Here is a 15,735-nt window from a genome sequence, read left to right on the forward strand (position 1 = left end):
GATCTGGGCTAAACTCCTACAAATCCCCCTGTTCCACTATTTCCCCAATTCACCAAACCCTAAATCGCTCAAATCGCGTTCACTTTTTGATCCCCGCGCACTTGCTTCACCACTTCCTCCCACTGTTGCTGCTGATGCGGGTGGTGGTGGTAATCATCGTCTTCCAAATCGGGATCCCCTCTTCCTCTCTCATGCTCTTGAAGTCGGGTTGGGTGGATGGGTGTGAGGGAGATAAGAAATCGGGTTGGGATTGGCGATGGCGTTTTTGCAGCGGTTGTGGTTTGGTGGATGGGGTGGGGGAGAGAAAAAGATGAGTGAGAGGAGAATAAGGGATTTAGGAAGAAGATGTTTTATTTTTTATTTTACGTTGCAGATACAAATTTAAAAATAAAATAAAAGAATAATAATAATTTTTTAATTTAGTTTAGGTGGTACATTTAGTAAAAGGGGGGTGAAAATAGCAACTACCGTTAGCAATTATATGGAAGGCTAACGGCAGGATCCAATTGTCACAAATTGAAACAAAGGGGACTAAAATCGCTCAATTAAAACAAATGGGGTGTAAATTGCACAAAGACCAAACATCAGGGATCAGAAGTGCAATTAAGCCTTCTTAATAATACAGTAAGGTTGTCAAATCTACCTGCATAAAAAGGATGATAATTCACTTGCAAGTTGGAACAGCCATTGCATGAAGAGAATATGAAAAACAACCATGAAGAGAATATTAAAGTGAATTCAAGCTATGCCATTGAAATATGAGTTTGCAGGAAATCAAAAGGAGATATAACATTTTTCGATCTTACTCCAGGATCATCATCAAGATTACTAGAAAAAATTAGTAGAAGACTTGAAAGTCCTCAGTGGATACTAAAACGTTCAAGTCAGAACATGGAGAAAATTACTGCAGATGCAGAGGAAGGAGGTGCTGAAGTTGAATTGCTTAAAGCTTTTGAAATGTCGTCCATGTGTGTTGTTTGAAGGCATTAATTTGGTTGCTTAAGGTTTGGTTTCCTTGTGGAGAGTGAGAGGAACACCGTTACACCCACCGGTAATTTCATAATTGAAAATGAATGACAAAATTTTAATAGTATTATATTTAACGATCAATTTTCAATTTTTCATTATTTTTTTGTGTTAATCAAGGTATCTCACGGCCGATAAATGTGAGACTAATCAATCATTCATTACACTGTCAGCGCCCCATTAGTATGGCACACATAAGCAAAATAACTTCAAATGCTATTGTGTATTTTTAATTAAATTAAATTTTAAATTGGTTTAAAGTTATATTGGATTATTGGTTGATGGTATTTAAGGGCATTGCTTAATGGTTTGGCTTATGTTATGAAGTTATAGGACAAGACTTGGTTCCAATTTACCAACCCTTTCAGTATTCGAAGAGATAGAATAATTTTGATACTCACACTTCAATGGATTTAATGGAGCAAATATTACAAAAAAAATTTTGAAAAGCAAATATTACAAATTTAAAAAGCGAGCAATGAAGTCTTACATTAGTTAGACTTAGATGTAGGTTTAATGAAAACTGAAAAAGAGAGCTCCGATAAAATGAGTTGATATGCAAAGTTAGAAGGTAAATGTGTTGTCATTCTTAGATTTTTACAGGTTAAGATTATGATATACTTCAAATTAAATCAAAGGTAGATACGGTATTACATTATCACTTTAAAGACAAACTCACTTTAAAGTCTTACATTAGTTAAATCATGTTAGTTAGTATGAAAACCAAAGTTGCTTCAGTTCTGCAACTGGCTTCTTGGATACAAACTCTTGCATACTTCTTGAGCTCATTTCTTCTCACTCATATATCCAATATATTCAGTTCATCTTGATTGGATGGAACAGTTACAAATGTTCCAAGCCAATCCCTTGTGTGTGCCTACCAATGTTGAGATATACATGGTAGCTAGCATGTATATATGTAGTTTTAACCTGAAGTTCTTGAGATATGCATGGTAGCTAGCAAAAGATTGCATTGGAATGTCATAGAAACTGTTCTATCCTTTCTGAAGCATGCTGCATTTTGAAAGACGTTGGGTGACATCATCCCAGGCTGCAAATATGGGGCTCACATTATAAGAGCCATATTATTACCATTTGACTATGACAGAGAGAATTAAAAGAAGAAAAATATAATTGTACCTGGAAGTTTCTGGAAGTCAGGCTCTATTCCATTGCCGTTTATGTCATTGTGGTTTGGTGTTACATACTTCCCAACAGTGATAACCACACCAGATCCATCTTGAAGCTCAAATACAGATTGGATTAGACCCTGTTAGAAGCATTGCATATGGAAGTGTCAAGTGTCATGAAGAGGCTGTTAAACCACATCGGATCATGACTATACATGTACAAGCCAATATATAGAAGAGTCTGGGTATAAGAGAAACTGTATCTCTACTCAAATAAGGAAACACATCAATATATATAAGGAATATATGAAAAAGTTACCCTATATTCCTAATTTGATTGTATAATGCTAAGAGTTTCCTTATTGCATATCATATATATTTCTTAATCTGAGTAGAGATATAGTTTCTCTTATACCCCGATTCTCCTATACAATACAACATTTGCAAATATGAAAAAACCACATAAAGATATCTATTATCTTTTCTATAGTATGAAAGGTAAAATAAGAAAAGAAATAAAAGCACAGAGCTAACAGGTCATGCCAATTAAAGTAGTGTTTAACATTACATGGTCTATGCAGAACTCCTTCAAAAAGATATACACCAAGTACTAAGCTAAAGTGCTCTAAAAAAGAAGGCATTGAAATGAACTTGGGACTCTCAGAACAAGAATGCAGATTGAAACAATGTAGACAAATTGTTTGAACCACATAGCAGGGAAAAAAATTGTAAACCTTGCCATATGTGCGTTTTCCAACAAGAACAGCCTTACAGTTATCATGAAGTGCTGAAGCAACCTGAAATAAGTATGACGTATAATGGTATCACAAGAAGTAAGAGCTGAAAAACCAAACAAATACATTAAGAAATTGAGTTCCTCACTATTTCACTTGCACTTGCAGTTTTGTCATTTACTAAAACCTGCAAGGTAAAAACCATAAAGACTCATAAACCTTGTTATAAAGTCCACAAAATGAGTCATTCAAAATGAAAAGTCATAAAGCTTTGGATTCCAAAGTTTCTCTCCACAACTCAATTTTAGAATTTACTCCTTTTTAACGTATCAACTAAGAATGTATTATATACAAAAAAGCATAGTTGAGGTTGGGGTACTGGTTTCTTTAAATGAATCTCCTATGCTTTCTCCTATCTTTGTATTTTCGACGGCTTCATGCTTAATTTGAATGCAATATCCTGTTATCAAAATTTATGAATGGGCATTGGGCAACTAGTATCACCATTTATCTGTTGAACAATCAAATCAATAATTTCATTCGAATCAGACAAAGAAATGTCTTTGAACTATTTCTGCCCCAAAGACAAAACCCAAAAAAGGAAATTGAGAAGTAGAAATAATTCCTTGAAGCTAATATAATTATAAAATTTTCAGATGTAGGGAAAATTTACAATAACAGGGGCTTGAATCAATGGTGAAGTATCTGCAACAATAGCATCCTGGAATTGAGGGTCTCTCCCAACAGTGGAGATGACCTATCATGAATACATCAGAAAAGGACAAGTCTGTGTTAAGGGAACAGTTGAAGAAGCATAACAAGGTGTAATATGCATATGGCAAAGTTTAAGGTTATAAAAGCTGCAATTTACACTAAATCAAAACCATTACAATAATCAGCAACAAGCACAAAATTAACATACCGTGTCTCCTTCTTTTAGGAAAAGCTTTGAAATTTCAATTCCAGCCTGAACAGGTTAAAGGGATAACCAAATTAGGCAAATTCCAAAAGCAAACAAAAATTACATTCAATACAAAGCAGGCATCATTTATCTTGTATCTTATCAACCAAAGCACGTTTGAGCACAACCTGATAGAGAAATACAATTTTACTTAAATATTATGAAAATTTACTTAGATACAACTCGATTGAGACTGTTCCTAGTTCCTACAGTTACTACTTAGAAACAGTGACCATGATCACTGGGTCAGAATGCAGAAACCTTACCAATTACCATTGTATCAATGCTCACACTCTTTGTTGTTTCTATTGTTATTATTGATTTAGATTTTAGACAGTAGCAGTACTGAACCATTTTTCCAATGCTTGTCTTTCTTCTTTGGGAAGCTGCATTTCCTTGGAACGTTTGTTTAGTAGATGCTGAGATCCCACATCGACTAGAGATATGGAAAAAGTAGAGTTCACTAAGGCTTGGGCAGTCATCACCTCATAATCTAGCTTTTGTGTTAGAGTTAGGCCACCCATTGAACTAAAAGAAAATAAGTTCTACAACCTCCACAGTCCATACTCCAGAGTCCAGATGTCCAACCTTAGACGTGAGGGGTGTGTTGAGATTCCGGTTCGATAAAGAGATATGACCAAAATAAAGCTTATAAAATCTCAGGCAATCATCACCTCACAAGTTAGCTTTTAAGGTAGAGTTTAGTTTAGCCCATATTCAAGAATAGACACATGTTTTCATGAAAAAGTATAAAAGAGATGGGTGCAACAAATACACTGGCCATTTAGCATTAATGGTATTGGAAGCAACTGAAAAATGGCAAATTCTCTCAGCCTAATCTGTACTGACTCACCACCCTGTAGAAGCCTCAGGCTCCCTTATTTAGTTTATCTTTACTTTAGTGAGGCAAACACAAATTCAAAGAAGTGAATCAGAATGGTAGAGGGAGATAGGTATAAGGAAATGCAACCTGCACCAGCCCACCGAGATTGTCTCTAAGATCCAATACAAAATATGAGGCACCCATGTCTTGAAGTCGCTTCATTGCTGTAAAATTCATTATTCATTCAGGAGCGAATATAAATATCCAAAAAAAGTTGCAGCCTTACTGTTCAAACATTCTTTAAGCTTGTATGCTATTCAGTATTCACTATTGCACTATTGCATGAGATACACGTAGCAGATGATGTATTATAATACCACAAACAAAATAAGGTATATAAAAGATGTCCCCAACGAAGCCTGGTCAAGTTAGTTGGAGGCAGCAGGCATCCTAGTGGTGGGGAGCTCTAATTCCTTGAGGCAAGAGGCACTAAAAGCTCAAACCTTACTAAAGGAGGGCGATACTGTTAGGGGAAAACATTAAAATATTCGACTCGCTTAGCATTGATTTCCCCTATGAATCAATAATTCAATCATAACATTTACTGATTCAGGTCATTAGTTGACTTCTAAATGAGACATGGTAAAAGCAAAAACAGAACCAAGAAGTAACATTGTATTCCATCCTTTTCAAGTAACAAGCATATATTTTCTCTCATCAAAACCTCCAGATTATCTCAAGATTAAGAACAGAGCATGCAAGACTAAGAGTAACAATTGGTAAGCGAAGATTGCTAATTTTTTCCACTCTTTTTAAAACCAAATGCATATAAAAAATGTCATGAACCCATTATCCCAAAGGCTTAAACTATTGGCTGAAGACGAATGGCTTTATATCATATTCTAACACGCGCCCGTCACACAAGAGTGCTTTCCGCTTGAAATATGACATTGTATATTGTTTTTAAATGCAACTTTTTTATTAGATGAATGGGTGAAGGAATAATCAAAATCCAGACCTACTTGATCATAAAGGTTCAAATACCCTGTCATGAACCAACCATTTCAAAAGTTTAAGCCGTTGAGTGAAGACACATAAATGGTTTCGTATTATATCTCTAACAAAAAAGCATCCTCTTGTTAAGAAAGCAACACTCTATAGTTTATACCCAACAAAGTCCAATTTAAAATTAAGAAAAGCTGACCGATGACTAAATCTTTTCTGGCCAATGCATTGAACTCTTTGAGGCGTAAGTACCCAACAGGAGTAGCACCACCCTCAGTTTGTTCCAGGCGATAAGAGACTGGTGTACGAGCAACAAGTTGCCTCTGGACTTCTATTAATTCAACAGGTCCACAGTTGCCATGTTTGACCTGACAGAATTAAACAATTTAAACTTGAACTGTTGAACGTTAAAAATAAAACTAAAAACAAAAGCCAGATCAGGTGGCAAAACTAACTTGGAATTAGAATCCTAAACCTGAATAGTCACAGATGTTCCATTAGGGCCTTGCAACAGGGTTGATACTTCAAATGCTGATTTTCCCTTGACTTCCATGTTATTGACAGCCAATATTTCATCCCCCTAGCCGAGAAAAAGAAGAAGAAAAAAAACACAGGACAACTATTATGACATAAAATAGGTCTTTTTACATACCCCCAGCAAATCATAGTAACTTCAAGAACTAATCAAAGAGAAAAAGAAAATTTATCATGAGAAACCATAATTTTTTAAAGATGCTAGCTTAGTCAATTTGTAGAGTCATCGGTGTCTACCTGTCTCACGCCAGCAGAATGAGCAGGACCATCTAATATTATTCCCAATACCTTCATCCTGAGGTCTCCATTTTCATCAGGAAGTTCCCTAAGGTTTATTCCAATACCAGTCATGTCATACCTCGCCATCTTGGAGAACTTTTAACAGTGAAAAAAGTTCCCAGGCCATTAAATAAAAAACATAAGATCACAGTAGTAGAAAGTACAGAGGTCTATGTATTATATCATCATATACAAGCAAACCAAACAACAGTTAAGAGAATGATATCACAAGAATTATTTAGTATAACAAATATCTTAGAAGAATCCAACTGGTTGAAAGGCAGCAATTTGGATTCTGGAGAAATATATGCACACAGAATCCAAATTGCACATGTGTGCATATATTTCTCCAGAATCCAAATTGCACATGTGTCCAAATTGCACATGTCATACCACAAAGTAGGTCCAGCCCCTCCCTGGACCCCGCGCATAGCGGTAGCTTTCTAGCATCAAGTTTTCCTTTTATGTGTTGGAACTTGGAAGATATATATATGTGTGTGTGTGTGTGTGTGAATTTCTTTTTTCTATGAAATGATACAGGCAAACTAGTGCCAACCGAAGAAAACACAGTAAAACTAGCACCCATTGTCAATTTAAACCATGTGGCAGGTACCCTTATACATGAAAGCCTCCTATTAAAATTGAAGAACCAATTACCTCCTCAGGGGAAAGAAACCGTGTATAAGGATCACCCAAACTGGCCAGCATTCGCTTGATTATCTGGTGTGCCTTTGATCTTGTCGGAATGGAATTGCCCAAAATGTCTTCCCTCTTCAGCTGGAAACAAATACAGCTATTAGCAATAGCATCAACCATCCATCATGCAGTACCATATACATATTGTCTTACAATATCAATGAAGCAAAACTCTTAAAATTCGGTTTAATAGTAACTCTATCCCAAAAGCTAGCTCATGGTGAGGATTGTTCTACCCTGAATAAAGACTTATTTGTATATATCTCTAGTCAATGTAAGTCTTTTCAAAGCAAATTACCAAACCCACAATCAAAATCTATCTGAAATGAAAAAGGATGCAAACTTTTGATGTGGGGTGATGTTATATTACCTGCCAGGTATCCTGAGACCAGCGGTGACGACCGGTGTCAAGGAAGCTATCATTGACAATCTGCCAAGCTTCCTCAACAAGCCCTTCATTGGTGACCACCGTTTGAACCGTGTCTTCTCGAGGCTGAACAACATCACGGCATGCTTCAGAGGAAGGAGAGAGAGGAGCTGGAAGGGAAAGAGGTTCAAGAGCAATTGCAGGAGGCGAGGAGAAGACGAGGCTGAAGGAGAGAGCACCGGCGAGGAGTGTGTTGGAAACCCAAGTGGAGCAGGGGACTCTGTCTCTGGGAATGGTGGTGGGAATGGTGGGAAGATGAGGTGGTGGTCTTGAGAGTGTTGCAGTGGTGGTGGAAGGTGGGGAGAGTTTGAGCCACACGTTCATCTTCTGGAACTGGAAGTGATGTGGTGATTGGTAACTTAGGATTCACACTTGAGATTGTGTTGCTCTTTAACATCGTATCAACTGGAGAATGTTACGTGGACAATGTAACTACTAATTAGGATTACACTCGTGTGCAGCAATTGTAAGAAGTAAGAACCATTAACAACTTCAATTTTGCCCGTCAAAATAACAACTTCAATTTCTTATTATTGTAGTATTAAACTACTCTAGCTGAAATTTCTTAAATGTGTAAATTTTTTTTACATGAGCTGAAAAAAGAGAAAAACTACGTCCTCAAGGAGGAGATATCCGACGCATTCGCAAGAAGAAGCAAACCCAAACCCGGAAGCGGTTGCTCAATCACAACTAAATATTCGCCTTGCCCAGCACCATGCTTAGCCAAGAAGTCCGCACAAGCATTGTCGTCCCTCAAAGTGTGATAAAAGTTCACCATCCAAGCCCGATCCAACAAATCTTTAATATCCCAAATCATACATGCATAAAGATGAGTAGAAAGGTGGCATCGACTTGACTAGAGTCACTGCATCCAAGGAATCAGATTGGCAATCAATCCTTCAAAACCCCTGCTCCCAGGCGATGTTCAGACCATGGAACAAAGCTTGCAACTCAAGATGAAGGATGCAAGTGTCATCCATGAAGCCAAAAAAGCCTCCCATCCACTGACCTTGATCACTCCGAAAACAACCGCCAAGACCACCCCGAGAAGGCACCCCACGAACACACTGTCATACAGACTTAAATGTGTAATCTGATATTGAATTTTAGATATAAGCGTTAATGTAATCATATTTAACCACCACTATAGTCTATATACTAACACTTATTAATTACTAAGATGAAAACCAAATCTTTGTGATTTGGATCGATCTCATATCCAACTCCTTGACGAATCACTTTAGATGTGGTGATTCCCTATTATTCCGACCATGATCCTGGTCTCTCAAAGTACGAGACCTTCTTCTATTGTTTTTGTAAGAGCAATCTTTCTTTCCTTGCACATTTCTTTAATTCATATTTTGGATCATCGGCTAAATTGTATCCTTCAATTAGATATACGCATTTGTATTTTTTTTTTTGAAAGGCCAAAAAGAATGAAAAAATAATGTAGCATTGTGGGTGCTACAAACCCAATTACAGAAGCAGAACAAAAAATGGAAACAAGTGCAGGTATTGTATTTGGACTGATCAAGATTCAAACATCTTTTTGATAGGAGGTGGTTAGGGAACATTAACAAAATTTGTATTCATTACTTCTAGTGATAAGTGTTCATTTATTTGAGAAACTGTGATTGCTTATTTCAACTAATGACTTTTCTCGAGTTCGATCATTAGCAATAGACCAAGATGTTGTTGGAGAAAAAATTAACATATTTAACCTAAAAGTTTATCTACATTTTATAAATATTCACAAAATTAATAAAAATCACATTTATTAAAAAAAAAAAAAACCCATTATTTGTGACTTCCTCTTGTAAACAAAAAAAAAATCCATCCATTATCTGTGAAGAAAAAAACAAATACAAAAATTTACAATAAGATGTGTGAAAATTAGCATGTGCTAATATGTGGAGACAAACTCTCCATGGCATGACACGAACCCAATCCACAGCATCGCACACTTGTTTCTCTCAGTTCTCGACATCGTTCTTTCGTCGTAATGGTCATTTCATATTTGTGTAACACTAGTTTCAACCAATGTCTGTTTCATTTCAATTTTGACAGCTGAAACTGCATTTGTCATGCTATGTATGTAGTTGAAGCTGATGTCTGTTCCTGTGTCCAACCTTGGTCCTAATCTCACCGTTTCAAAGCTCTGCTTAGGAACCATGACTTTTGGGGAGCAGAACACGTTCCCCCAATCACTTCGCCTTCTAGATCAAGCCTTTCATGCTGGCATCAACTTCTTTGACTCTGCTGAAATGTACTATTTCTCAATTCTTCTTCATCTTCTTCTTGCATTGTGACTTTGATTTTTGTATGAACATGTTGTATTTATTTGCATTGACACTTCAGGTATCCGGTGCCTCAGCGTGCTGAGACTCAGGGGAGGTGTGAGGAGTATCTTGGCCGTTGGATCAGACAAAGGAAAATTCCCAGGGATCGTCTTGTGATTGCAACTAAGGTTTTCTATCTATTACTGTCTTCAACCTGTTTGTTTAAATGTCTGAATGGAAAATGAAGCTGTTCAAACTTCAAACATGTAATGGGCACAAGAAAAATTGCACCATTTCTCTATTGCACTCTATTTTTAAGTTTTAGAAGCTTATCGGAACTTCTCAACTGATTGATGTGTGTGACTGTTCACGAGTAGCATGTTAGAAATATAATATGAAACCATTCATGTGGCTCTCACCCAACAACTTAAGCTTTTGGGATAATTGATGTGGCTCTTTCTTCGGGGGGACAAATATACTTGGTGAAGAAATTCTGTGTGGTGTGACCTCCATTCAGGAATAATTGTTAATATTCCACTTGAGTATTTTCCGATGTATCAAAAAAAAAAAATATTCCACTTGAGATTTACATGGATGCCAGTATTATCATCTAGCATATTGCTTCTCTTTTATTTTTTATTTTCAAGTAACCATTTTTTTTAGAAAGCTCAATTAATATATATTAATAAAGAAGAAAGCTTGAGATACAGCGCCGGACAAATAAACACCGCAAAAGAGGAAAAAGCCCCAAACGCCCACACAAACGAACCCAAAAAAGAACCACAGGAAAAACCAAGAACACCCCATGAATGTTAGGTAGCGTTTGGAAAGAGAACGGAACAGAACAGAACGGTATGGAACAGGACAAGAATGTTCTGTATGCTGTGTTTGGCAGACACATCACAAATAGAACAGAACATAAAATTAATTATAAGTATACCCCTATCATGTTTTAAAACATAAAAAAATTGATTGAGTTGTTTATCAAATGTGAAACGGCTGGAAACTTGCACCAGCAATCTTCATCTTATTATACATGTTTGCTAATTATTCCGTTACCTTTTCTTCTTCATTAATATTAATATATACATCAAAATAACATTACAATTTGCAGTAGCGAGATTCAATTAAAATAGAATTGCAAGATTCAATTAAAATAGCATTTTCTTTGATACCTAAAATAGCATTGCAGTAGTGAGATTGCCCCTTTTCTCTCGTGATTAGCAGATCTCATGTGCGCAGTATATGTTTGACAGAAATAAAGATGGAGGAAATGGGGGAGGTGCGTGGTGTATGATCATGGAAAGAGAATTGAAATGGGTGACGGCTGTACAGATGAAATGAGCGTTGAGTGAAAAACAATTGGAAATAATAGAACAAATTTATGGGCAATTTGGTATTTTAATTTAGTGTCCTGTTCTGTTCTCTTCCGTTCCACCCTTTTTCAGGGAACCAAAGTGTCCCGTTCCTGAAGCATTATGTCCTGTTCCGTTCCCTCTTAAAACATGACAAACACGGAACTGAACAAATATGTCCCGTTCCGTTCCGTTCTCACATGTCTACCAAACGCTACCTTAATTTTCAAGTAACCATTGTTAATTTTTAATTGCTTGAATGTTGCATTTTCCTATGAATTATTCTGTTTTACTGAAATTCTTCTTGTAACATTGATTTTTATCACAAGACTACTATTGGACTTTGTATAGGTTGCTGGACCATCTGGGCAGATGACTTGGATAAGAGGTGGTCCGACATGTTTGGATGCTAGCAACATTATGGAAGCTATTGATAACAGGTTAGTTGCTTTCTTGAATCTTCCTGAATTAACACTAATTCACATTCTCATTCTTATGATAATTTGGTCTATCTTCTAGTGGAATTACATAACTGGGTAGTATGCAGAGTAAAGTTGATAACATTTGCAGTGCCAACAATATTGACTACCTCCCAGTTTATCAGATCAAGAGCTGATTGTGATGGACAAGTTATCCTCATAGTAACTGTCTTCATATTAAAAAAAAGGAACCAAAAACAGATAACAGTACTTCGCACAGCAAGTCTGTTTTACAAATCCACCCTGAAAAAATTAAAACCATAGTAATGGAGTCTTAGATTGCGATGGTTCATGATATACACTCAGTCACACAGACATTCAAGGTAGGGGTAGGGTTCTGGTGGAGAATTCCAGCTTAGAAGAGATATAATATAATATTAATTTTGCATCATATGATTCTTTGTCTGGTATTAATTATTATATTATAATAGCACTGTTATTGAATTTATGCAGTTTGTTGCGGATGCAAATGGATTATATTGATCTTTATCAAATTCATTGGCCTGATCGGTTTGTATGTTTTTGTTAGCTTCAATTCTCAGTTGTTGAATGTTACATTTTGGCCAGCTTTTTTATTTTTGCCCATATGAACATACATATATAGATGACATATATATAAGAATTAGATCCTGAAGTGCTAACAAATCCTTGTAGCTATGTTCCAATGTTTGGAGAAACTGATTATGACCCAGTTCGGCAATATCCCTCAATTAGTATAGATGAACAACTTGAAGCTCTCAGCAGAGCTGTGGAAGCTGGTAAGGTAAGTGGTCTTGTCAAATTGCTTCAACTGTCAACTTATCAATATTTTAATTCCTGAATCCTGAGTTTGAAAATGAGTGCATTTTTTGGCTTTGGCAGATCAGGTACATTGGTCTTAGCAATGAAACACCATATGGCGTGATGAAGTTTATTCAGGCCGCAGAAAAATTTGCTTCCTACCCAAAGATAGTATCTTTACAGGTTTATCACTCACTACCATTCAACTTCTGCTGTGTTTTTTATTTCCATCGTGGAACCCTTACCCTTGACCCTACAATTCTTTTTTGGAAGTTTGCTTTGGGCACTAATTTTCTTTTGTTTAGTGACAGAATTCGTATAGCCTGCTCTGTAGAACTTTTGATTCTGCAATGGCTGAGTGCTGCCATCAGGAGAGGTATGGTCAAATGGTTTAGAATTTGATCCTTGTTGCCTCGTTTTTCTAGATAAAAGTTACATTTCCGCATAAAGTAGGGTAGACCAGTGCATTATAGATGCTTCAAGCCCAAACAACTCATACATGAACAAAAATCATTTACGTGCTTTCAACCTAACAGTTTAAACTTTTGGGGTTGTTTGATTCATAACAATGATTAAAATATAAAGTTATAGTAATTGATTTTAGGCTTCATAAAAAACACCTTTCTCATGTTAAGAGAAGTTATGAACTGTTGGGGGTTATTGGAGACATAGTTGAAAGGGCATATTAGATCAAGCATTAGCAATCAGATTTATATTATTTATATCATATTTAATAGACAGAGTGGTAAAACTCCATTTTCTTCAAATGCATGGAACAATTAAAGCCTAGCACATGAAAATATCCGTGACTTTTACTACATTTGTAATATAATCAGTGAAACTAAAAACTTTCCTGCATTTTCGGCAAAGCTTCATTCTTGGATAATTGATTTCTCTTTTCAGTATTAGCCTGTTGGCCTATAGTCCCCTCGCAATGGGTTTACTTTCAGGGAAATACTTTTCCCCTAGTGGAGGTCCGGAAGATGCTCGGTTCAATCTCTTTAAAGGTAAATTAACATATTGAGATATGTTTTATTTTTATCAAGTATTTTCACCCCCAACACTCCTTCTCAAATCCTAACATGAAAAAAGGAAAGAGAGAAAATGTAAGGCATGTACCTTGTATGTATGGTTTTACCTAACTGATATTATTGCCGTTGCTTTCACTCACAGGGAAGTATTCAGAAGGAGAGTCCAGATACAACTTGTCCAACAAAGTTATGCAGGCCGCTGCTAAGGTAAGTGGATTCTCCTCAGTCCTCAACATTGTTGCAACGCTAATATTTTGATTAGCTTATTTTAATGTCACGACTTTGATTAGTGTTTTGAAATTTGGCTTGATTTAAAGCATATTATGTAATTTGAATTAGGAAAATTGTGTGCTTTAACTGATAGCCTTAGAACTTGAACATGTGTTATAATGGGGTAGCATTCTCTGTCATGTGAAATTTGAGTGAGAAATTGTGTGCATTCTTGTCACCAACGACTGTTTATATGTCATGCTTTTTGGGTCTGAGCATGAATATCTTGACTTCCATTTTTTTCTGTCTTCTAATATCTTTCCCATTTTGCAGGAATACCTTAATCTTGCAAAAACATATGGTCTTCATCCTGTCTCTCTTGCTATAGGTCAACTAATTTGTTCCTGGTTATTTATATTTTGCTGGTCAACTGTTAATTTCTTCCTAGTTGTTCTTATTTTTTCCCTTTTTCTTTTGGAGCAGCCTTTGTTTTGCGAAATCCCCTTGTTGCTAGTGCTGTTTTTGGGGCTACCAAATCATGGCAGCTCCAGGAGGTTCTAAATGCATGCAAGATCAATCTCACATCTGAAGTGATTGAAGAAATTGACAAGATTCATTCAAGGTTTCCAAATCCTTGTCCCTGATGAATGCAAATAGCTTCAATGATCCACGTCTGTAAGAGAAAGAGACTATTTTCTACCCGGATATTCCCCGTTTGAGAAACTGTAGCTTGCTCTCAACAAGTTTGTCCCAACAAATGATTTTTCTAACGATGAGTTATATGTGGGGTCTAATTTACTTACAACTAGATTATGCTCTCCTTTCCCTTTGAGATCTCAGTAGTTGATTTTAAGTCTAATTATCTGAAAAAAATCTTTTTGTCCCATCTCCACCTTTAAAGTCCTAACCCATGGTCCGAGTTCTGAATTCTTTTGAACAATTAAATATAAAATTGATGACTCATATTTCAAATGGAGAGAGATCGGAGATGATCCAAACATTATATGCTTTCGACATAGAATCAAGTATATGTAGATAATAAATAATAATAAGCATCAATCATTGTTTTTTGCTGTTGGTAGATAAGCATCAATCATTGTTATATTCTTCACAGTTTAATATTTTCTGTGGGTTTGATTTTACTAGTGTATTGTGGGTTCTACTTTTATAATGGACACTGTATATTTTGTATATTTAAGTACTATTTGAAACCCGCTTCTGATCATCCAATGACCAAAGAATCGAACCTATGTATATATAATTTGTTTGGTTTAACAACCATGTTTCGGAGATTTATTTTATTATTATATTGTCCAAATATAATGCTAAGGTTCTTTGAATTCAGATCTTCGAACCTTTTATGTTTTGTTCCTCTTTTATGTTAGGCTTAATTCCACTTTGGGCCCCTGATGTATCAGAAATGAGCGATTGGGGCCCCCCGTGTTTAAACGTAGCGGTCGGACACCCCAACGTTTCAAAAACGTGCGATCCAGCCCCTTCTGTTAAGCTCCGTTAGTTGACCAAACGGAGGCCCTTTCATTAATTGACGTGGAATTTTTTTTTTAGTTTAACATTAAATTTTTGAAACCCATTCCCCCCCCCCCCCAAATCAGAATTCGACCCTAATTTTGACCTAATTCAAGAAAGGAAGAAGAAGAAGAGAAGGGGAGAAGAAGAAGCTCGAAGAAGAAGGAGAAAGGAAGAGAAGAAGAAAGGAAGAAGCTCGAACAGAAGAGGGGAAGAAGCGCGAAGAGTAAGAAACGAGGAAGAAGCTCGTTCGATTCAAATGTCAAGTGCAAGTGGAAGCTCCAATACCCATGGCTCTGTTCGAACAAGGTACTGCGATTGTGGTGTCGAGTCAAAGCTGGTTACATGTTGGGTGGTTCCATTGTTTCATAGGGACCTGCTTCAAGTCATTCCAAACATCCTCATTCAATTCTTTGATTTTGAGCATGGCCTTTTCCCACCATGGCACAGTACATGCCC

The 15,735-nt window shown here is 36.4% G+C and overlaps 2 protein-coding genes across 3 annotated transcripts; one reads left to right on the plus strand and one right to left on the minus strand.

The window, feature by feature from the left end:
* Window positions 1-1,620: 1,620 nt before the first annotated feature.
* On the minus strand, window positions 1,621-8,011 carry LOC130713811 (carboxyl-terminal-processing peptidase 1, chloroplastic). The gene is made up of 12 exons (XM_057563619.1): window positions 7,559-8,011; window positions 7,150-7,269; window positions 6,451-6,588; window positions 6,155-6,259; window positions 5,879-6,047; window positions 4,822-4,898; window positions 3,813-3,857; window positions 3,564-3,647; window positions 3,039-3,077; window positions 2,891-2,953; window positions 2,167-2,296; window positions 1,621-2,077 (listed from the first exon to the last, which is right to left on the minus strand). The coding sequence occupies exons 1-12, from the start codon at window positions 7,937-7,939 to the stop codon at window positions 2,022-2,024; spliced, it is 1,407 nt and encodes a 468-aa protein (XP_057419602.1). The 5' UTR covers window positions 7,940-8,011; the 3' UTR covers window positions 1,621-2,021.
* A 1,471-nt stretch (window positions 8,012-9,482) lies between these two features.
* On the plus strand, window positions 9,483-14,808 carry LOC130715364 (uncharacterized). Of its 2 annotated transcripts, none has more exons than XM_057565451.1 (12): window positions 9,483-9,614; window positions 9,715-9,881; window positions 9,974-10,082; window positions 11,601-11,689; window positions 12,182-12,238; window positions 12,383-12,491; window positions 12,590-12,691; window positions 12,820-12,884; window positions 13,412-13,515; window positions 13,682-13,746; window positions 14,083-14,137; window positions 14,233-14,808. In XM_057565451.1, the coding sequence occupies exons 2-12, from the start codon at window positions 9,724-9,726 to the stop codon at window positions 14,391-14,393; spliced, it is 1,074 nt and encodes a 357-aa protein (XP_057421434.1). In that variant the 5' UTR covers window positions 9,483-9,614; window positions 9,715-9,723; the 3' UTR covers window positions 14,394-14,808. The 2 variants fall into 2 exon arrangements, with proteins under 2 accessions (XP_057421434.1, XP_057421433.1); XM_057565450.1 differs by having other exon boundaries at window positions 9,518-9,620.
* The last annotated feature ends 927 nt before the right edge of the window (window positions 14,809-15,735 follow it).

This window comes from Lotus japonicus, chromosome 4, assembly GCF_012489685.1.
Source record: "Lotus japonicus ecotype B-129 chromosome 4, LjGifu_v1.2".
Taxonomy (NCBI): Eukaryota; Viridiplantae; Streptophyta; class Magnoliopsida; order Fabales; family Fabaceae; genus Lotus; species Lotus japonicus.